The sequence below is a fragment of the Rutidosis leptorrhynchoides genome, chromosome 4, assembly GCF_046630445.1.
Source record: "Rutidosis leptorrhynchoides isolate AG116_Rl617_1_P2 chromosome 4, CSIRO_AGI_Rlap_v1, whole genome shotgun sequence".
Taxonomy (NCBI): Eukaryota; Viridiplantae; Streptophyta; class Magnoliopsida; order Asterales; family Asteraceae; genus Rutidosis; species Rutidosis leptorrhynchoides.
Genome location: NC_092336.1, coordinates 57,770,430 through 57,794,476, shown reverse-complemented (window position 1 = coordinate 57,794,476; position 24,047 = coordinate 57,770,430). Strand labels below are relative to the sequence as shown.

At 36.0% G+C, this 24,047-nt stretch overlaps 2 protein-coding genes across 2 annotated transcripts; one reads left to right on the top strand and one right to left on the bottom strand.

Moving 5' to 3' along the window:
- The first annotated feature begins 1,606 nt into the window (after nucleotides 1-1,606).
- Nucleotides 1,607-5,548, top strand: LOC139840186 (S-adenosylmethionine carrier 1, chloroplastic/mitochondrial-like). Its single transcript, XM_071830414.1, has 11 exons — nucleotides 1,607-1,661; nucleotides 2,148-2,246; nucleotides 2,396-2,478; nucleotides 2,575-2,651; nucleotides 2,790-2,880; nucleotides 3,361-3,414; nucleotides 3,723-3,818; nucleotides 4,356-4,445; nucleotides 4,573-4,624; nucleotides 4,748-4,890; nucleotides 5,250-5,548. Exons 1-11 carry the CDS (start codon nucleotides 1,607-1,609, stop codon nucleotides 5,388-5,390), a joined length of 981 nt encoding a protein of 326 aa, XP_071686515.1. The 3' UTR covers nucleotides 5,391-5,548.
- A 438-nt stretch (nucleotides 5,549-5,986) lies between these two features.
- On the bottom strand, nucleotides 5,987-23,814 carry LOC139843638 (uncharacterized). Its single transcript, XM_071833747.1, has 26 exons — nucleotides 23,644-23,814; nucleotides 22,289-22,473; nucleotides 20,465-22,213; nucleotides 19,428-19,503; nucleotides 18,934-19,056; nucleotides 18,533-18,758; nucleotides 18,038-18,451; nucleotides 17,765-17,950; nucleotides 17,362-17,652; nucleotides 16,442-17,083; nucleotides 15,948-16,343; nucleotides 14,986-15,117; nucleotides 14,486-14,653; nucleotides 13,714-13,929; nucleotides 12,671-13,219; nucleotides 12,500-12,559; nucleotides 11,640-11,956; nucleotides 11,121-11,553; nucleotides 10,181-10,648; nucleotides 9,564-9,680; nucleotides 9,359-9,480; nucleotides 8,552-9,224; nucleotides 8,194-8,448; nucleotides 7,908-8,090; nucleotides 7,131-7,472; nucleotides 5,987-6,776 (listed from the first exon to the last, which is right to left on the bottom strand). Exons 2-26 carry the CDS (start codon nucleotides 22,461-22,463, stop codon nucleotides 6,027-6,029), a joined length of 9,063 nt encoding a protein of 3,020 aa, XP_071689848.1. The 5' UTR covers nucleotides 22,464-22,473; nucleotides 23,644-23,814; the 3' UTR covers nucleotides 5,987-6,026.
- Nucleotides 23,815-24,047: the final 233 nt, after the last annotated feature.

Here is a 24,047-nt window from a genome sequence, read left to right as displayed (position 1 = left end):
AAAAATAAAAAATTGAATATGAGATTGAAATGAAAGAAAATGGATGTGAAATGGTGATTTGTGTGAATAAAATGTGTGATATTGATATGTATATATAGAGTGTGATAAATAAATTAGAAAAATATAGAAAACTAGCCGTTTGTAGCCGTTGGAATTATTTTTTTTATTATATATATTTTTTTTTGCAACAGTCATTTTTGACCACTTTTTTCCGTCCACAAAAATTTCACAAAGAGACGAGCAAAGGGACGAGCATCTGGGCGGGGCCCTGGGCTAGCCGCTGCCAACGACGCCCATGTGAGCAGAAGGCTGGGCGGCTCTCTGGGCGGGTGCCTGGACTAGCCGCTGCCAACGACGCCCAGGTGGGCGGAAGGCTGGGTGGCCCCCTGGACGAGTGCCTGGGTTAGCCGCTGCCACAACGCCCAGGTGGGCGGAAGGCTGGGCGCCCCTGGGTGAGTGCTTGGGCTAGCCGCTGCCAACGGCGCCCAGATGAGCGAAAGTCTGGGCGGCCCCGGGATCCAACATTTGGGACTCGATTAGTAACCATTTGTTATGACAACTTGCTCAACGCACCCACACCAGCGGAAGCGAGGATATAATTGTTTGAGACAAACTTGCGAGAAACAATAATTAGCAAAATAAAGTAATTGATAACACGACGATTTAACGTGGTTCGGCAAAACCCTGCCTACGTCCACCCCAAAGAGTTCCCTTTATTCTTATAATATAAAAGATCTCGGTACAAGAAAAAGTAAACTATGAGTTAAACCCAAACCCAAGCCACTTAGATTTTAGTATAAAATCTAAGTTTCCCGTACACTCTTTTACAATCATAACAAGAATAAACTCTCGGCCTCACAAATAAACACACTCCGTTGAAATCCTATCAACTATGTTTTATCATTTGTGATACTTGATCATCACTTGGATCACTTGATCCCACTCTTGGATGTCTTTCACCTTATGCATGATCACCTATTTATAAATGAAAACATATATGCATACACTTTACTTGGATAATTTTAGCCACTTGTTGCTTACCTTCTTTGACTTGTAGGAAAACAAATCAAACTTTACCACATCAACAATGACATGTGCAAAGAAAGAAGAGAATTTCAACCTTCTTTCTTTGAATTACAACTTGCGCATGAATAGGTTAAAAAAAATGTCTCCGAACATGCAAAAGCCAATTTCATTTTGGCTACTAAATGATTTGTCAAATATTTGGACTATTGTCACCATTTAACCTTAAATCATTGGAAAAGGATATCTTTATTTTCTTTTCTTTTTTAGTTCATTTCAGTTCTCTATTGAATTATATAATATAGCCTAAAAAAGCAATTCAAGGGCCAAAACCATAGCGCAACAAAATCTTCACCGGCCTTGCTTTGCTGCTCATACATATCTATAACTTCGAGTTGACCGCAGCCTATGCCTTCGTCACCCACACTCCACTGTCAAGGTACATGGTGTTATTTAAAGACACCTTTTAAATTATAATTATTAATCAGTTATCTGTATAGTTATAAGAGTATTACATACAATTGCATATCTCTGGGTTTCAATCTGCAGGTTGATATAATTATTATTGAAGATTGGAGATAAGATGGGTCCTCTTACATTGTCTTTTCACTCCCAGAATTCATTACTGTCTTCCTCAGGTTACATTGTTAGTTGCGGATTCACATTTGATTAGAATAAAAATGAATGTTGCTTAGAAACATAATTTTATACATAAAAAACAATTTGTAATTCATTAAAATCTTATAAATCTGGCATGCATGCATTTAGCAATTAGAAGAGCATCTGTTTTAATGAATTATTTTTAGACAGAGCTGCTATTTTTTGCATTTTTTTTCCCCTTTAATATGTTTGCGTGCTTGCTAATCTGATTAATTTAGCTTAAGACAGTGATAAAAGTCTTTCTAAAGATAAATTAAACTTAATTTTTTGGATTTAAAAATGTTAAATTTTGACTTCTATTCATTTCATACTAAGAATTTGATCTTGTAATGCTTCGTTCAAGTCGATAATGATCTGTATAAGTTACCTGTTCTGAAGATAATGTATCTATTTTTTGTGTTGCTTAGTGCCATATATATATATATATATGCTGTTCTTGTTTGAGCAGGTGTCTGGTTTTGCAGATGTATCAAGTGACACGTTGCAGTTGTTACCGAAAAAGTCTTTTGCATCAGTTAGCATAGGGGATGAAAAGCCATTTGATTTCATAAGAACCGTATTTGGTATTTCTTGATAATAAATTTATTTACTTATGTTAATCTTTTGCTTAAATTATATTTATTTAGCAACACCATAGTTTTAACCCATACATGATGTAATAAACATGGATGCGTTTATTGTTGATATTATTATTATTCTTGTGGTAGTGCAGAGGGTTTTATAGCAGGAGGTACAGCTGGAGTTGTTGTCGAAACCGCTTTATACCCAATTGATACTATAAAAACAAGACTCCAAGTAGGTTCAATGTCCTTAATATTATGTAATTTTGTTGTTTGTTGAAAAACATAATCCTGAGTTAAATTAGAAATTGACGTTATATTATCGCTGTAGGCAGCTCGTGGTGGAGGAAAGATTGTTCTTCAGGGGCTATATTCAGGATTGGCTGGAAATCTTGTTGGTGTTTTACCGTAAGGATATCATATTTATGTTTTTTTTAATCTCCATTTTTGAAGGATCATGATTGACCTTAATTTTTTTTTTTTTACTTTTTAGCTTGTTATAAGTTATATTTCATACTGTTTTGAGTGTTTAATTTCTGTATGCAGGGCTTCTGCCTTGTTTGTAGGTGTATATGAACCTGCAAAACAGAAACTATTGAAGATAATTCCCTACAATCTTAGTGCTGTCGCACATCTGGTTAGTTTAATTCTATTTACGTTTTACGTGATAATGCGGTTCCAACAAATGTACAAAGTTAGAATTTCGAGACAGTGAAGCCAAATTTGATAAATTATTTTTTATCATACATCTATAATTGTTATTAATAAGTTAGTTACTGTATACTTAACCAAGTATAAAACTAATAGATTGTTTCAAATTAGATATTGAAATAATTAAACTAAAACATCTTAATGTGTAAATCTTAATCAACTAGTTGAAAATTTTATGATATAAAAGTTTGATGTAAACTTTGGTACATACTTTGGAGTTGAAACAGGTTCAATTCAAAGAATATACATTTTTTTACACTCAAATTGTCAAATAGTGTATATGTTTGGTGCATGTCTTGTTAACAGAATTTATTTATGTCTTAGTATTATTATTATCTCTATCTCTATTGCCTTTTATGTAAGCTATTTTTCTTTTTTACTTTAATATTTTGAAGATGTTATGTAGACTGCAGGTGCAATTGGAGGAATTGCTGCATCTCTTGTACGCGTTCCAACAGAGGTACTCAGATTCTCATCTGTGGTGTTAAATGGGCGGGTCAAGCGGCTTGGGTAATAGTATAGAGTAACTGATTTCTTTTCAATAAAATGATGACATTGTAAACATTACAGTGAAGGTTGGGTGACTTTCTATCTGTTTAACCTGATAACCCGTTTTATTTTTAGTCCCCTTTTGTTTCATTTCATTCAAGGGTTCAAGTTGTTACTATATGCTTTTGAATATCTTCAATGTTTCATATACCTGTTTGCTGTGTACATTTCATAATTTCATAAATAAATTTGTAATATTAACTTGACTCATATGTATAGGTTGTAAAGCAAAGGATGCAGACTCGTCAATTTGCTTCAGCTCCTGATGCGCTCCGGCTTATTGTTGCCAAAGAAGGTTTTAAAGGTCTATATGCGGTATGAATCCTTCTTGGTAGTTTATACACATAAGAACAATAAAAAATCACTCGTCCCATGAAGATTACAATGTCTGACTCTTTACTTTCCACTTAATGACCTGTTTCTTTCTGTACAACTCTTAATTCAGTAAGTAAAATTACTGTTTCTTTGTCACTTAATCTGCCACTTAATCTGAAAATTGGTCTATTTATAGGAGACAAAGAATCAGACATCCCTTCCCATTAAGAGCCAAATAAAAACAGGACTTAATACAGAAAAAAGTAAACAACCCCTTAATATAGATGTTTGACTATTCATCAACTATCTATAATCTACATAACTGTTTAATATGCACAAAAAATAAATTTCCCCCCTTTTTTATTGATTCGACGAGTACATTCAGTTTTTTTTTTTTAATGGTGATTCTGGACAAATAGGTCATTTATGCGAACTCTTTCCGGAAAACAAAATGTTTCATTTTTTATGTTTGAGATATCATAAACGACGTGCATTATGTAATTCTTGATTTCTGACCTTACCTGCAAATAAATGTAGGGATATGGATCTTTTCTTCTGCGTGATTTACCTTTTGATGCTATCCAGTTCTGTATATATGAGCAACTTCGAATTGGCTATAAGTTGGCTGTAAGTATTTTTTAATTTTTTTTTAATTTATGAATGCATGATTACGAAATTATCTATAGCAACATAATAATCCAAATTCCAAATTGACACTTTTCAAGTTTTTGACTGGTTCTGAACTTCTGCCCAGGCACGTAGAGACCTCAATGATCCTGAAAATGCAGCTATTGGTGCTTTTGCTGGTAACTAAGCTCCATAGTCATACAAATATTATTTATCAATATTATTAGAAATTTATTGAATACCAATTCAGTTAACTTGCATTCATCTCTAGTATTCAATCTGTGGTTCATTGTATTATGTAGGCGCACTTACCGGAGCTATAACGACTCCGCTTGATGTAATAAAAACTAGGTTGATGATACAAGGGTCAGCAAACCAGTACAAAGGAATAGTTGACTGTGTGCAGACAATATTGAGGGAAGAAGGACCCCCTGCCCTTTTAAAGGTTTACAATCTTCATCCTATTAAGAATTGAGGTTGTAAAATGGGCTGGTTGGGTAACTGTAATATTGGTTATTTTTTGGTATGGTCAAAATAGTCTGCATTGGGTTAACTTGACACATATTAGGTAAAAAGTCACTTTCTTCCAGTAATGCCTGATGTGTCAAATATGACTGTACATTATATTTTTTTTATTAAATTGGATTTTAGTAAACAAAACAAATATGACTGCAAATTTCAGTGGTTGACCTCTACAAGGGTAAAAGAGCAAGTTTTTTGCAATAAAAATGTTTGGCTGACAGTCTTAAATCTAAACTCCTTTTTTGACGTGCAGAAAATGATTGTACATGTTGAATGTTGTAGGGTATAGGGCCACGAGTGCTTTGGATAGGAATTGGAGGTTCGATATTTTTTGGCGTTTTGGAGAGAACAAAGAAAGTACTTGCGGAACGGAATCTGCAGCCATCTAATCATCAGAGTTCAGAATCCCGAAAGCAACATTAAAGTAGATGGTATTTATATGAATCAACCCATTGTTGCAAGAGATTTATGGATTAGTTTTGGAACAGGCTAGTCAAATGCACAATTTGTACTTTTTATCATTGTTTGTAATGCTGTTACTAGGTCTTGTGTGTATGAGAATAAACTGATGGAAGATTTATTTGGTAAATTTAATTTTCTTTTGGAAGAAAACACAAAAGTATGTCCAAAATAAACATGTTTACTTATTATGGACGTTCAAATTTCAGAATATTCTATTATTTTAAAAGGTACAATAACAGAACGGCTATAAACCCTTTATTAATGTAGAATAGTAAGGTAGTAAATGGCACCAAAATTATGAATGTAATCAACTTGTGCAGACATATTGTACATCTTATAGCTAAACACAAAAATGTACATTTTGCAACAAACAATTACAACCACCACACAATTAACAGAACCTAACAACCAAACATGCTAAAACCAATAATCAAAAATACTATGTTGTCCGGCCATTTTTCCTCGAGAGCAGAGCAGAGCAGAGCAGAGCAGATATCGCCCTGATGTACCAAAACTCCTTCCAACGTTAATCAACTAAACTCTTTTTTCTGTATGACTTTGCCAACTCATCATATTGCCTATTGGGATACATGATCTTCACATTAGAGGAAGGTAGGCCCCACCATGCCCTTTCCTCAACACAAGCGGCCCACCATTATCGGGTACTCGATCCAATGCTTTCAAGCAGCTGCTAATAACATCAGCAAAGCCCGTAGCAACTGTTGCCAACTGCAATCTCAGCCTTAAGTCCCTTGTCCTCTTCAATAAACATCGAAATGATCTCTCTAGATACTTTGCCCATTCAGCAGGTAATCCTCCACCTGTCAACCAAACAGAGAACTGGGACTGGTCCCCACGGGCTGCCACCTCAGCTCTATAAAACCGAGCGATTTCAGCAAGCATGGTGGGTTGCAGAGGGAGAACAGCAACAAACTCTGCTACAAATTGCTCAGTAAGATCGGGTTTCAACATCTGGTTCCAGAGTACCAGGGCCCACTCACCGGGTTGATTAAGATCATATGCTTCAGCAACAATTAGTGCTTCTTGAAAACGGGATTGTTCCACAAGAGCCCGTCGGGCATTGGTGGCGGATAAACTGAGCCATTGGAAATCAGGCATTCGGATCTGAAGTGAAACGAGCGATGCACTAGCGCAAGCAGCTCGGGTCTTGTTGCCAGCATCAATGGAGGAATGAACTTCAGCAGCTTCGATAAAGTATCTCATGGATTCTAAGAGATCTTCTGTATGATCCTTGTTGTAACGAGGGAACCACATGTTATAGGATTTCTCGGCCCGTGATTCCAGTAGAGAAGCTGTTTCATGCTTCATATCAAAGTGATTATATACCTGAACAAGAAGATAACATATGATTTAGATGTTATATCAGGCAACTGGGTCGATTCAGGTAGTGTGTTATCTCTTACAGGTCAATTGGGTCATCTAATTACTTTTGTCAAGAAGGGGAATGGTTCAAATGGGTTGAAAGTCACCAAAGGGCCCTTCAACCAAGAGGTTGTGGGTTCAAGCCTCACTTGAGGCAGTGAGATGTAAATATTTGTGGTTTCGTGTGTAGATTGTAGGTTTGCCTTTAAGAAAAAAATGGGTTGAAAGTCACTCAAAGCCTAACTTGTAAGCATGCAACCCCCTAGACTATTTTAATAATACAATATTCAAATTCATATCGACAGATATATCACATACCATGGCAAATGCATCAAGATCATTAGGGTTAAATTGTTTTAGTGATGTGAGAACGGCCATGCGGAATCCTCTGACAGCCTGAGGAGTGCCGGTATGAGTATCGGCGGCGGCAGAGTACTTCTGAAGAAGAAGTTCCAACTGCCCATTTTCGATTAATATCCCAAGTATGAAATTTAGGGCATGGAAGTTTCCAACCCCAGTTATTAAGCGGGCCAAACATGGAAAATCGCCTTCAGAAACGTAAGCATCTACTCTGGTTGCTGCTAGGGCCACAAGAACATCGACACCATCGAGGCAAGCGGACGACTTATAAAAGTGATGTGAGAGAATAAGAAGTTCAACCTGAAGAAGAGATTATGTTAGTATGTTACCCAATCTTGCATTAGAGAGGTTACTGATGAATAAGCAAATATGACAAGAGGAGGCAAAGTGGGTGGGCCGTATAACATGTCAGTTCCAGTATGCATAAAAACGAGCCAAGTCAGATTGACTGACCTCAATATTCTATTTTTTCATTTCATTTAACAAATAAAGTGTGTTAACAATGATTATGAAAACTATCTTTACTAGGTATTGTTGATTTGACCCGTTTGACATAAAACGAAACTAGATAACCCATTAGCAAATGGGTTGAAATTGCCACCTGTAACGATGAATAAGATTATAGAGCTACCCATCCTTTCTCCACAGATAATTCATTCAATTATTGTATAAACAAATGAACTAAATGACCTTTTATCTAAAGAAAAAGTTCATCCATCAAGAAAACAACAGTACCTCACAGGCATGTGGAATTTCTTGTCCAGTAATCACTAAACGCATTAAAGCATGACCAATTTCGGATTCAGATGGGCACAGCTCAGCCCACTTCAAAAAATCTGAAAATCGCCATAATAAAGGTGCAGGACCTTCCTCTTTTTGCGAATCAATATATCCACCACGATGTGCAGCTAGTAACCCCTGAGAAAACAATAATATATCTCATGACTCAATTATGATTTCATCATTTGACGTATGAAAGTGAAATAATAATTAATTTTGGTAGTAAAATAAAATATAGCACCTTTAAAAAAGATTCTGCAAGAATCTGAGCAATACTAGCAGCTGGCATTGAATGAGTTTGAATTAAAAGATACGCCTCTTCAAACGATTCTTGTGCTTTGAGACAAAGCAGTTGTAGCAGTTCAATGGGATTTTTATCAAATGCCTCTGAAAATGTAAGACCCAACACATTTGCAGCTTTTACAACCGATATCAATCGTTTACACAATCCACGTCCTCTACCATCTACGAAAAAGGTCGTCAAACTCTCCAAGGCCTTAAATTTTAAAAACACAATCATTAACGTTAGTCAAATAGCCTAATAAAACAAACTCACAATTACAAATTCTTTTAGTAAATGGACACCGAGAACTAGTTACCTGCATTGGATCGACAAACTGATTCTCATTCGCCAAGTTGTGTGACTGAATTACAGATTGCAATTCATCATCCAACATGGAAACAGCTACTTTGTTGCTAGGGGTAGACATGGCTGCAAGCTTCAAAGCTGCATCTACAAGGACAAATTCTGATGGAGAATGAGATGGAGATAACTTATGCTGGAGCTGCCTAGCAGCAGATATTTGCCCAAATTCCAATAAAGAAAGAACAGCCCTTTCCAGCTCAGCAGGTCCAATGCGTTCTTCCCATCTCGAATTTGACAAGTCCATATGAGAAGAAGTATCTTCTGGATCAGTAGCTTTTTCAACATCAGAAGGTTTTCTTGATTGCAATACGCCTTTAGCTCTACGTTTTGCTTTTGTGTTAGTTGAAGTAGCTGCATCTATGACATGAGGATTCCGGTGATGTGGCAAATGATGATCCCTTGGATCGTTGCGTTCATTTTTGATCTTCACTGTGTTAATATGATTGTCCATTTTTGAAACAATACTTGCAGTATGGTCTACAATACTAGATCCTTTTACATAACCAGTTCCGCTACTTGGATTTGTTAAGGTTATCTCCCCTTCACTCTTGACCTGAGCTTCAGATTCTACTGCCAGGAGCCATACTCTAGTTTCAAGTTCCCTCAAAAGATGCAATGGATACACTCTGAAACAGTTACTAGATATTAGTAAGGGTAGCTATCCATATGACCCGTTTAAGATAAAGCACAACCAATTACGCCCACATATGATCAAACTAAATAAATCTCAATACTCAAGAATTTAAATGAGGGGACATACGGAGCAGATTGAGTTATCATCCCACTTAACCACTGAAGAGAAAGAAGCAACAATTCATGCAGTTCCTTTGGTGGAAGATCTTTGTCCACGGATTCTGCATGTTTCAAGAAGAATAATCCTGCCTACAAGTCAAAAGCACCCAAAATGTATATAAACTACGATACATGTGTTTACAGTTGTTATGTGCTCAGAAGAAGAAAGATACCTGCAATGGAGGAAAACCATATCTGAGAAATAGCGTCTGGCAGTGGCCCCACAATGCAACTCTCTCTTCTGGGACATCCCAAAGAAACGCTTTCCACTCTGCCACCATTGATTCAGCCTATTGAATCAAGAATTGGTTTCAGCTACCATCAAAATATACAAACTAAGGGTTTTTTTTTTAAGGATTTGGGGTTTAGGTACAATAACAATAATTTGTTTCAAAGGTTTGAATTTATCTGGGATTGAAACCATGAAAAAATGAATTTTTGAAATACTGCAATTTTAGGGGATTTGTTAAAGGTATACAGACTTAACCATCATGTCACTCTGTCACTCTAATTTATGTCTCTTTCTTTCTCATGATTTTCATTTTCTCTTTTATTTATACTTTTTTTTTTCCTTTTATATAGTAAGAATTTAATTTAATAATCAAAATCCAAACCTAAAATTTTAAAGCATATAATTTTTTATCAAAACATTCATATACATTCTCTATCCTTAACATCTTATAATATCTTTCAAACCACGTATTACCAATCCTATATACAACAAACGCCACCAAAAGGTTACAATATTGGATATAAATTAACCCTATGGCTTTCATAGTGTTAAGAGTACCTGTGTCTCAGTCACATGATGTCCAGCAGATTTCCAAGACCCACCACTAGCCTCCAACTGTTTGGTCCAACTGCGTGCCTGTTCCCAGTACCCATTTGTTTCCAAGGCAGTTAGAAGTGAATCATCATCCAAAGATTCATTCCCAAGATGTAAAACATCATCTTTACGTAACAAAGGCTCTGCTAAATTTATCTTCCAATACAGCCTTCGGTAGTGTGACATGGCAGATCCCCCATCACCAAAATCGGTGGAGGATAAAAGTTGCAATAAGCATCTTTTTTCATAAGGTGATGGACATGTCATCAGCATTGCATCCGAAGCCTTTTCTGCAATGGAACTCACCCATGAACTCCCAATGCACCCATCTCTCCCAGAAGTTGTTTGTATGTTGGGATGATCTTCCTTAATTCTCGCAGAAAACGATCCTAAATGAGCCGAAGCTTCTGATAGACGCATCTGAGAAAAGGCCTATATGCCCAAGAGCAGTTAGTTTGTACATGAAAAAATATAAGAGAACCTGTAAAACATGCAGCTCATTGAGTGATAACTAAATATTATATATGTAACTTATAGAAAATAATTATATTTAGTAGAGGTGGAGTTTTGACCAATTCAGTTTATCTCTAACAGGTAGAAATAATAGAAGTATATCTTCAAAGGAAACTGGTCAAACGTAGCCCGAAGTGTATTTTAAAGCATAAAACCTGCTAAATCATCTTGTGAAATATATGAGTTTTTGATAATCATGATAATAATATACTGAATTCGGTTATATATGAGATTAGTCATTTTTACACTTTGTTTTTCCTTTTGTAATTAATTAGTAAGGTGTTTTTGGTCAGCAGTCCTTTTTGACCTGTAAAACTGTTGACCATTTTGACCTATTATCCAACCTTCCCAAAGTGCCACCTAAAATATTTAGATTGGAGTTTTGTTAAACCTGAAGAGCACGAATGAAGGGCAATAGGGCACATGAAGGAAGGAACATTTCAAAGGCTCTTAGCAAAGGAAGAAATAATCTCTGCTCACAGAGTACTGCAACCATTTTAGATAAAGAATCAAATTCTTTATCGGATTCAGTTGAAACGTTATTATTCTCATCAGCCATTTCTTTGTTTTCCCCTCCAGAAATGGAAATTTGGTCAATGAATATGCTAGTGTTGCTTGAAGCAGTAGAAACATCAGATCCTTTTGAAGTTAATTTATCGACAGGCCAAGACTCCATTAACCGCCTACGTTTAGGGTTTCTACGGTTGTAATGAAGTGTTTGTGCTCGAGCAGTCACTGGCAATAAATTGTTAGCTTCAACAGCTGCTGCAATATTGCTAGATATTTGAGATGTGATATCGTTCACCTTGATGGACGATGTCTCCCTAGGATAAAAAAACAACAGTGTACAGTTATTCAATACATTGCAACACAATTTTATATAAACAATACAGATATTAACTTTGCTAACCTTGCTGCTGTTATCTCTAGCCAAACTGTTAGGCAGCTTAATGGAGATACATGAGGAAAACATGATGCAACCATTGCCAAAACTGACCAGCACAAATCTTTTGCTTTTAACAAAAGGGCCTCTCCGGGATTTTTTTGCTTCTCACAGTCAGCTATAATACTAAAGAGTTCAACAGGAATGTAATTGCTATCTTCCAAGAATGAAGAATCATTCTTTTTGACGTTGGAGGAGGAAGAAGTATTTTTCCTTGACTGCATACCTTTGAGTACTGTTAATATATGAACCTTTAAACAAGGATCACTGAACTCCTTTGAAGCCTGTAATACAGCATAAACGATCCAAGGAATAAAAATTTGAATTATTATGTCAGCATATAATATAATTAACAAACAGCAATAGTCACACTGCTAGTGACCATAAACAATACTTTGCAGCTAGAGGTGCCTATTGCATACCATTTAATGTATAAATAGATCGATTTGAGGTGTGTTTGATTGCCATTGTGTCAAAGGGGGAAATTAGCTTGGAGAAATAGGCCCGATGCGTCAACCAGGTTGAAAGTTTCAAAAAGTGTAATTTACTAATATATATTGCATAAAGCCTCTTAAATTACCTTACATAGAAAATTACAATATTATGAAACAAATCAAAATAAACTAATTATTTGAATGCAATAACATAGAACATCGGACAAAAAGTGTTTTAGATCAACCAAATCTGGCTGGAACGGAACCACAATGTTCCATTTGGACATGCTACCCACACCACATGTTTTGCAAAATCTACATACAGCTAGAAGTGAAAAACGAGTGAAAAATACATACACAAAAGACAGAAGAGAAGAAAAAAAAAAGTCTTACCACTTCAATCACTGTTTCATAAGGATGTCCTTCCACCTGAGCCTCTGAAAGGAATCCAACCTGGAAATCAATAATGTCAGTTTATAATTACAAGGACAAAGAGGCTGTGTAACAACAATAATAACGATTACAATAATAAGATAACATATAAATATATATGTATCAAAGTACCCAGTCATTGTCTTTAGCTAACACTGCCAAATATTTAGTGCTCATGGGTATCTGATGCATTCTACAAAACTCGGTAACCAAACTCCAGTGCTGACTTGCAGCTTTCTGCTGTGATCTCATCTCAGCTCCATCACCATTTCCACTCATTAACCAAGATCCACATGTTTCTCCACCAACCATTGAAGGAAGACTTGCCTTCTCCAAGTTTTGAAGAACAAGCACAACTGCTCTAGTAGCTTGTTTCTGTTTATTATTGTTTTCTTTACTAGTGCCCGTGTTATAGTTTTTCAAATAGTATTCGGCCAACACTCTAGCCAGAGAACCAGTAATATCACCTTCAACATGTGTTGGATGAAACGCAGATCCCTTAAATGAATGTTGCACAGAGTTTTCAGAGTACTCAGATGACTTATTAAAAGACGAGATTCTCCTCAGAGCAGCAATGTCTACTTGAAGCATATTGGGAGACAATCCACATAGCTCTAAGAGAAAAGCACAGGAAGCCACTAATACAGAATCTTCAAAATGCATGACTGCAAGGGGCATGACCTACATAAGACAAGCACCACAAGATTATGGATATACCCGGCAACCCATAGCTTGAAAAATGGGTCCATTGGGTTAGGTATTTAACCAATTGGGTCAAATTTAGACCCATATGAAGCCTAAAAATATATTAAAAGGTTCAACGGGTCCTTAATGGGTCATTAACAAATATATATAAGGTCCAACGGGTCCTTAATGGGTCATATCAGGTCTTCACACGAGATTTTAAAAATAATATTATCTAGAGGTTCTACGTGTTAAAGAACTTTAAGAAACGGGGGTCTCGACCCAACCCAACCCGACCCATTTAGACCCGAACCGTTTAACCCATCTGAATCTGACCCGTTCAACCCGAACCCGTTCAACCCGAACCCGTTCGAGTGTCGAACCAAACCGACCCAACTTAACCCGTTTGCGAGGTATAATATTGATTTATGAGTTTCAATTAAGTGAGAATAACAGATTTAGGAGAAAGATTATTTGAGTAGTGATCTTACAGATGAAAGAAGAGATTCTTCGTCTTGTGTTAGTGGAGAAAGTAGAGTGTGAATATCAGATTGAACATTTGATTGGCCATTTGCTGATGCATCTGAATGTTGTATGCGTGTTTCAAATTCAAATTTCAACTTCTTGACTCTTAAAGATAGAAGATGTACAAAAGCTGCTAAGGCACGTCCTCGGTGCAGGTGATGCTCAAGCCCAAGTCTAGATTCCTGGAACCAGATAAGAAAGGGAGAATATAAGAACCATATGTGAAGATGAGCATAAACTGTCCAAAATACCAGCCAGCGATCTTTGTTATGGAAAAATTTCAATGATAATGTTTCACTATATCGCCATTTGGTGTCATAAATAAACTTTGAAAACGAGTGATGTATATACATCATTCCAACACAAAATAACAAAGGTTATAGTACATTCTCAATCAAAGAATCAGTTAAGATTGAACCTGTACTCAAATTGCATACCCATTCTATTAGAGGTGTAACTATTTATGATGGTGAAGCTCAAGGCGTATAGTATTTTTAAAATGCAAGTCCAATACACAAAATAACAAAATAGTTAGGTAAGTAAAGATTATACTGAAATCTACTAAGTAATACCCCACACTCACACTGGACACTCATATAAAGTTGAAAAGATTCTTCAATCCTATGCACCCAAAATAGCTAGAGAAGACTACCGTACAAAAATGGAAAAGTCTAGATAATGATTTTATCATGTGGTAGATGCATGATTATTGAGTTTCAGATAACAAGGATGGCTGACCTCTACTGAAGGACCGCATAACTCCACTACATGCCTCTGAATAGCAGCTTCCCAGGATAATGGGCTGATCTTGGCCTCCTCATTACTCTTATCAACATAACTAATATCTCTAAAAAACAAAGATTCTTCAACTGGCAACCCTGGTATAGATTGCCAACCAATAGGACCCTGATGCCAATGTAAGAAATCAAACTGTTACTTATCTAGATCTTTAAACTATTCTTACTGACAATAAAGTACTCCATCCACAATATGTGAAAAATCGGACATGGCAACATATGATAGGCATGTTTGACTACTAATACTAGATATGTCCTTAATACAACAGGAAAACAAAAAAAAACAAACAAACAAAAAAAAAAAGTCTTCTTGACCAAAAACTACCAGATGGATACTTTGTGGTGGGCAAATAGGTAACTTTTATTTTATGTTGTAAAACATGTTACATATTTGTAGGGACATCACACAAAGAGGCATTAAGTGGCTATCACACTACTAACCTGCACATAAAGCTGAACCAGTCTCCGAACAGCCTTAGAGAACCATCCTGGGAGCATTTGTTCAAGTGAAGTATCATGTCCAGAAGAGTAAAAAATATTGTCACGCCAGTTCAGATATTCTGATAAATATGAATTGCCAAACACTGTATTCACAAAAAATGGTGTCAGAAATATGCATTTCAACTCGGAACACTGTCTACTTATATTGGAGGTGGAAAAAGGGTTGGATGGTGACTTGGGTAGCAGATCAAAACGGGTATAAATCACTTTTTTGTCCAAGTTCAGTTTTATGAATAAACATGTTAATATGAGAAGTACTATATTATTACACAAGAACCATTTAACTTAATTAACATAAAGTGATTTACGAGGTTTTATCAAGGTTGCAAAACTCGTTACTCAGGGGGTACTCGGTCGGGACTTTGGAGGGAGTAATATGCAACTCGGGGCTTAATCGAATTAGACTTATAATACATTTATATAATGAATTTCAAAATTATGTGTAAATATATATACAACCATAAACATAAACTTTAACATAATTGTCTAGAAATATAAACATAATCACTCATTTGTTCAAAAACTCTTAAATTCGAGTTTAAATTTATATTAAGATGTTGACCAATTTTGACTTTGACCGATTTTGACCTACTAAATCCGACTTTCACCAACAAATCTGATTTTGACACATTAACCGACGTTGATCGATTGAATGGATTTTGGAAAATCAGATCAGCATGTTCTTAAAAAGGAGTTCCCGGGGATTTTTACAATAGTGGGTTTATGCATTTGAATAGACTACAAATGACTTTCAACGACTGTTCCACTCGTTCGATCATTTCCTTATAAGTTACTATAAACGGGTAAACGGATAAGGTTTTCCCTCGGTAGCCCTACCAGGGAGAGCGAATACTTTTACTAGGTAAATGTGTAGAGAAATAACACCATATAAAAGACTTTCCTTTTGATCGGGGGCTGATATAAATGTATATTGGATCTTGTCCAAAACATGCAGCTACTAGAGTGCGCCATAGTGTAGGAAACCGTTGCATGGCTGGCCTAAGATTTTCTAATGTACACTGAGCCGACGAGCTGCGATTGCGATCCACACTACCAGTGCTCAAGCAATCTTGTATAGGAACAGGTGCATACATTAATGTGGCTATAGCTGCCAGTTCTCCTGCTCCTTCAGCAATGTCATCAACCGTATGAATTATATCATCAATTTCCACTGCACCAAGGGTATTTCCGGGAGAAAAATTGCGTGATACAATTGCACGAGCATTTGAGAATGATGCCTCATACTCATTTCCTTTGACTCTTGATAAGAGCAGCCATTTTGCCCATTGACAATCTCCCTGTGCAGACAAAGATAAAATAAATACAAACATAAATAGTGTGATAATATACAAATCCAAGAATCACAACGAGAAAGAAGATAAAAATGTGAACTTACAGTGGCTTCTAGCATGGAAGAAAGATGTTCATGATTCATAGCCAACCTATGGTGATCAAGGTAAATATCAAGAAGGTATGGCAAGTTCAGTTGAATACATTGGTGCAGAAAAAGCTTATGCAGACCCTGCAACGGAGTGCTGATGTCATCATCAATTTTAGTCAACAACAAATCTGTTGACTCGTTTGAAGACTGCTCAGGGAAAGATGCATCAATGGAATTGGTGACAAAGCCGGACCGCGCCAAAAGGCATACTATTTCTTCAAAAACCTCCCAAAATTCCTTAAGAAATATGAATTTCTTAGCAAACTGCGATTCCACGAGTGATTTCAACCACGCTGAGCAAGTATTAATTGATGGGAGTCTTAATATTCTGATATTTGGAACATCCATGCACACAGCATCCAGGTCCTGTATAGAATATATGTAGTTTCCATAATCACCAAACTCACTTTTAAGTCCAGCAGATGTACTTGGTAAACCATCCAAACTGATTCGAAGATTTCCATGTGTTGATGAGTACGATGGAATTATATCTACAAGTCTAGAAGCTTCCTCGTAGTTATTGTGGGATATGTGGTACTCAAATTGTGATTCCCATGACATATCGATATCAACTGTTGAAGGTCGGTCTAGCATTATCTGCAAAATGATGAACATATAAACTAGAGTTTAATTAATTGATATGCATTAGAATGTCAATTCATGACATTATTGACATCAGAATGTCACTTCATAACATCAGCAATATGAGTCAATATTTGGACTTGACAACATATCTATTTTTTAATTTGTTTTATTGGTGTTTCAAAAAGGACCACTCTGTTGTCTTCTACCAAACACTACCTCAACTCAAACAGACCACTAAACCTAAAGAATCTGTAAAAATTCAATTCATGGTAGTAAAGATAAAAACTTACACGATCAATGGTTCTCTGATCCCAAGCATCAGCCCAGACTGCAGCTGCAGTCCAGTAACAATCATGGGTATCATCATCATCAATAACAGGAATGTCTGAATATTTGCTGACGTGTCTCCATAATCCTAACACAACTCCATCAAGTTCACCACACTCAATCATAAGGTTGTCGGATAAAGAATGCAGAAGAGACAGCTTGATTTCTTCTGGTGAATCGACGCTCTTAACTGTCATTAACTGCTTTTCACGGGCAAGGAATGTTCTTGAGAAACTACTGCAGGGGTACATCCTCTTTCACAAAACAATGAAGTACAGGATCAGAATGAGGCCACTACGATACTTTATATATACAACTACTTCACCTATAGAAAAAATCATAATTTATAGATAAATAGTTAAATACCTCAACAAATGATATCCCTTCCAATATTTTCAACTCGTATGGTCCAAGATAGCCATAACTTTTCATCACTTCAGCTATTTTCATTCGAATAGATCTTCTTACAGTCCCAAAAACCAGCTGTCTTAGGCAACTTTCCAAGTCCTCTCCAAGCTTTCGCAGTGTGGTTACACCAAGTTCAATTTCATCCTATTGATCATCAAAAAAAGGTGAGAATTTGAGTAAAAAAAAAAAACTTTTTTTTACATAATCATCTGAATTTGTAAAAGAAACAACCTTTAGAAACAGATCATATGCAATAGCCCTTCCAATATCACGAACTTTCTCAAAGGTGTCACGAGGCACTCTATTAGCCTCTGTACCTTCTTGATTATGAAGATGCAATTTAAGAACGGCTAATGGAAGACGACCACATAGTAAGGCATCTTTCACAATGTTTATTTGGTCTAAATTTGCAGATTCCCAACGTGCAATCATATCCTTAGGGTTTTCAGTTGGAATAGCTCTCCTATTCATATGAGTAGAAGCTTCCGGAAAGCTCTCTAACTCTGAATACGATCCAGCGTCAACTGAATCCATTGATATTAAATCACGATTTTCCGGTTCGTGTGTTTTTTCCAGTAATGAGGCATTGGGATCATCACGAGATATATCTGAATCCACAAATTCTACTGGTTTTAAACCATCTCCCTGTCACAAACCACAGATAAGATTTCATAACTTAATAACACAAGAGTTACAGTAAATTATACAAATAACAATAGAACATACCAAGCGCGTTACAGATTTTTTCAATTTTGTAGCAAGTCGACATTGCATGTTTCTCATGATTTCCAGCAAGCGGGCCATTTCTTGAAGCCTTCTTGAATTTTCAGTTTCACTATGTTCTTTATCCGCTATAAGTAATGGAGAAGAAGAACCGCCGTTTTGCATATACTGCAATGATCCATATCTACGTATCATTTTGGTAGAAAAATGTGTGCCCAAAGATAGAAGCCTGAATCACAAATTTAAGTAACATAAGAAATCACATAATAAGAAGTAGAATGAACAAATAATCTAGATGGCACTTACACCAATAACCAACAAAATGGGCATCAATATCAGTGACAACGCATAAAATTACCACATACATATTCAAGAACATCCCGTGATCAGCAAAAAATGAATACCTGGATGCAGCAGAAACATCACTATCATTGCCACCTTTGTTCAATACCAAATAAACAGCAGCAAACACCAATCTAAGGACGCCTTCTTCAGCCAAAATGACACCCGCAAGCATCTCTAATGATCTAATCTTCCATAAAAAAAGCACAAGATAATCACACTTCTATACAAACATACATCCTGTAAATTTCAAAACCAAGTTGATAAAAAACTACTTCTCGGGAATAAAGAACAATATCCAACCAATGAAGAATAAATTTCAAAACCTTCACTGCTTACATGTCTTGCGATAATTTTTAGATTAAAATTTACAAGCTAACACAACCATCGTGGTTAAAGGTAATCGAATATGAGAAAAGGGTAAGGTAATTGATAGATACCCAACAAAAATAATAGTTAATCAACAATCAGCAGGGATAGTAGTATACGAATTTTGAACAAAAAGTAAGATGAAAGTACAAATTTTGAACAATTAGGAAAAACTATCAAATCTTACGTCTCAATTTCCTGAAAGTTCAAGTAATCCAATGCCAGTTGCAAACGACGTATCCGAGAAACTTTCAGGTCCCACCCTATCAAATACAAATTCATATTTCATATATCATGTAAAATGTAAAATGAGCATTTCAATATCTGTTTCAAGAATTATATGCTCATGTGCCACATCTACAACTGATGCTAAACATATGGCTTAGGGATCTTAATCTGGAATGTATGAATATATTACAGTTGGCAAACAATCATGATTATACGATTCACATGCCAGGATACGATGACATTTCAAATATACGATCCCTACGTATTACATTCTTAAGGGTACCTAGAGGGAGACATTACCTTGTCTTACTAAAGTGTGACCTTGTAGACATTCCTAAATACATGGCAATGGAGCTAAGTCGCTCTAAATTCGGATAAGGTTTTTGAATTAAGTTTTCCCTATTCATACTTGCCAAGGGGCTCCAAATATAAAGTTTAAATCAATACGACATTGCTATTGCTTGAAGGCCTTTGAGAAACGACCACACACCGCACATATTAACCCACATTAGTTGAAAAAACTAGGACGCTAGCCTTCAGCTTTTTAACATTCTCTACCAATCTATGGATATGTCCCGCTATAAGTAGCATAACCAAATAAATGAATTGTCAGGTAACCTACTTCCCCTGTCATGTTTCCCAAAAACCATCACCTCTTGGATGATTTTGTGGCCTGCATCCGTAACAAGGTACTGCGTATGCCAGTGAGGAAGGAAATTAAAAAACTCAATTTGTTAAATCCATTCCTCTTATAATGCATATACTGAGTATGCAGTAAGTTAACAAGCAACAATATGTGTCCTACATATGTCTAAGTAGAGTCAAGTGATTGATATTGTTCATTCAAATGTTTATAGTTGATATCACTAAGTGAACGGGTGCATATGTAATCAGAAATCATATCAATAATTCATATATAAAGAAGCGTTTAAAGATATTTGGGGAAGTAATACAAATACTTCCACTTATACGAAATCAAGCATAATGAAATCGTACCATTTTCCAAGCAAATATGTTCTGCCTCTTCATGGCCTTCATATAGAAGAACTCTATCTAAAACCTCTAATTTCCAAGTTGGCCATGGCTGCTTCAAACCTTTTGTTTCAATGAGGTTTACACTTTGATTCGTAGAGCAGCTACTAATCTGGCGGTATCCCAAGGCTTCAACGGATATGCAGCCAGAGGCTACTGAAATTGAGGGAAGGACTACTGAAAGACCATCTGCTGTGACCAAATATAAACAGCCATGGAAGACGCAACCAACCGCATCTCCTATGTTAAGTTCCTGACCACCATTTGAGCCTTTATCATCATCATTCATACCTGAGTCTACATGCAAGTTAAAATGTATAATTTGGGAAGGCCTGCTACTCGTTGTACCATATCTTCTACTGAGCCGGGTGATTCCAAATGAAGACAGACATATAATATCATCTGTTCTATATTTATTTGTTGGAAGAAATATACTTCTTAAAGCATAGGGTGACGGTTCAGAACCGTTGATCTTATTTCCAACTACCTTTGAAGATGCAGAGAAACCAGTAACAACTGACTCATCACTTTCCATTATGTCACTAAAAATACTTCTGCCCTTAAGATTATCATTTAACCTCTGGTGGCTGATGTCAGCACCACCAACATCCCAACCAACCATTGTCCTATATTTTATTTGTTGAAATTGTGGTAGCGACTTCTCAATTGAGTTATTGATGTTTGGAACATGGTCACTGGCCCGAATTACATAAACTATACCGGAGTCATCAACTGCAGCCAGCAATGATGTATTTGAAGCAACAAGAAGAGTCTTGAACATACTTTTACCAACAAAATCACCAGTTTGATCAGATACTTTTTTTAACCCATGTATTTCTAGAACATTGACACAACCCATGTACTCACCAGTTACATCACCGAAAAAATATATTTGACCAGCAGAACTAAGGCATAAAAGATATTTATCAGTAAAAACAAAGTCTTTCCACTGATCCTCGGGTACCATATATGTATCCTCGTCAAGTTTCACTGAGTTGACCCATTCTATGCCCCAGCTGACTATCCTACCAACAAGTACATATTTGTCTTTCTTTCTTTCAGATTCATCATTGGAAAACGATGTTAGAACAAATCCAATTAGGTCATGTGAATTATTAACAAACACTCTACAACATTTGTATGAAATCTTCATGTCATTCCCCACAGGATCTACATTTAATAAAGTTGGAAGTGAGAAATCATTTTCGAAAATGCTAAAGGAAACAACTGTACTTGAGGATGGGAACTGTGATTTTTTTGGAAATCTACTATACAGTTTTCCCTCCGATTTGACCATTTTAACTTTACTATGAAAAGTTCGCAACCATCTTCTTTGTTCAACAGTCTCATTATCACCATCATTATCAGGCTTATATGAATCCGTTGCATCTCTCGATGTAGATGGGCCCCATTCCACCCATTTCCCTTCTCCATCCTTCCCATCTGGCATAGGTTCAACAGGTTCAGAGCATTCATTGGGTTGACAAAATGCATAAATTGTCAACTCATTATCCCCAACCACAAAAAGAAGTTCTCTAAACGAACCCCCTCCGTACTGGTTATCTGAATCCTCACATATACCCCACGCAATAGCGTTTATATTAGAAATCATGGGATGAGTATTAGATCTTGCAAAATCAGTTTGAAGAGAAAATGTACTATCTGAACCCATATCTACTGGATCAGATTTTATTTGATCATCCACCTTTTTACCTGCAGATATAAAAGAACTCACATTTTTTAATATACAAGAACCAGGTTTTATGCAGTACAAGATCGGAAGTTGACCTTTGACTAGAGGCAGAAGTAGCCCATCGTGGTGGTATGAAAGTAATAATATAAGTTCCCTGGTGGGGGAAATGAAAGCTTCACAGAACTGGGCCAGGTCAGCTCCCAAAAAAGAAGGTTCCCATTTTTGCAATTGAACAATAGCAGGGCCATCTTCGTCAATATTAACCGTCATGCTGATTTTACTAGAATGGAAAGAAGAGGGAGCAAATCAGAAAATATATTCTTGTATCTATGAGAACTAACCAGACAAATAATCATCGTCATCACTTTAAGGTAAAATAACTAGGGGGAATCAGATCAAATTTCTTTTATAAGAAACTTAGCACTGTCAGAAGATATATAAATAAAGATCTCTATTATATGAAATTTCTTTTTAGCATTAGCTACTAAAATTTTCTATTCAGTCGCAACTATCTAAGCCATTAACTTAAACATAAATTGTGACTTCGTTATCAGTCCTTGACAATACAAAGAATTATTATCATAATTCATAATTTGAGTAAAAAAGATACCACACTGTATCTACATCCTTCATGAGCTCATTCACCGCTAAGGAAAAATAACAAAGACATATTTGCAACCAACTAGTAAGCACATTAACTTCATAGTAAGGTGTAGCTGATATGTGATATCCATTACATTATAACTCTTGAACATTTAGTCACCCGAGTATTCAGCCGACAATTGGATAAACGGGTAATCAGAAAAGGTGTTCCCTGTTTAGGCTCCGTGAAGTGCGAGTTTACTCAGGTGAACATGGTCTACCCGAGTATTTTATCGAGAAGGTTTTCCTATTCAGACCTCTTGTGATGATATCAGGACGCAAACCACTCAGGTGTACAATTTGCATAAAAGTATCGTTCAAAAACAAAAGCTACGAGTTATAATACTCCGTGTATATGAAGTACATACTTTAAAGTATCCGGTCACAACCCTAGACACCGAAACAAAATCTAATCTAGCTTTATACTGTAATTTTAAACTAATAAATTACAAACGTTTCAATCTCTTCGAGTTTCTTCAAAGTTCTTCCATGCCAGATTTAGTAAACATTAAAACTAAAAACAGAATAATAAACAATACTAACAGTAACAGTGCTTACAGATGCCCTGAATTAAATTAGAATCAACAACATGGCGTAAATAATACTAAAAAATCATTGCAGGATAAAATTAACATATAGACGTTGAAGCAGCTAGAATAAGAGACCTAGGTTTTACTTACATATAAATCATCAATTAACGATTTATAGCTAATATTGCAGTCAGATGGATTAAATAGGTAACGATTATTCAGCTGAAAATAACATAGAAATAACTAATTCAATCATGATTAGGTCAAATAAGAGTTACCGTTCGTTTGAAAATGATGAGATTATGTATAGTAGTGGTTAAGTGATGATGATGCGAGGTGATCTTGAAAGTTGAATCGATGAAGATCGGTAACAGAATAGAGATTGAGGATTCTGAAATTGAAAACATGAATACAGAAATGAGGATGATGAGTTGATGATTGGTTAAATATTTTACTGGACTCAGGAGTTGCAGAGCTACATGAATTTTACTTTGATATCGATTATAATTATTATAAATCACATTACATTTAAATTTCAATATTTAGGAAAAATATTAGATTAACGATCATTCTAATTATTTTACCCTCGCTAAAAAATTGCCCATGGGTCCAAAAATACTTATCCAGTAAAAAAGTAAAAAAGTTAAGTTCGTATATCTTTTTAATGTTCCGTATATCCGAA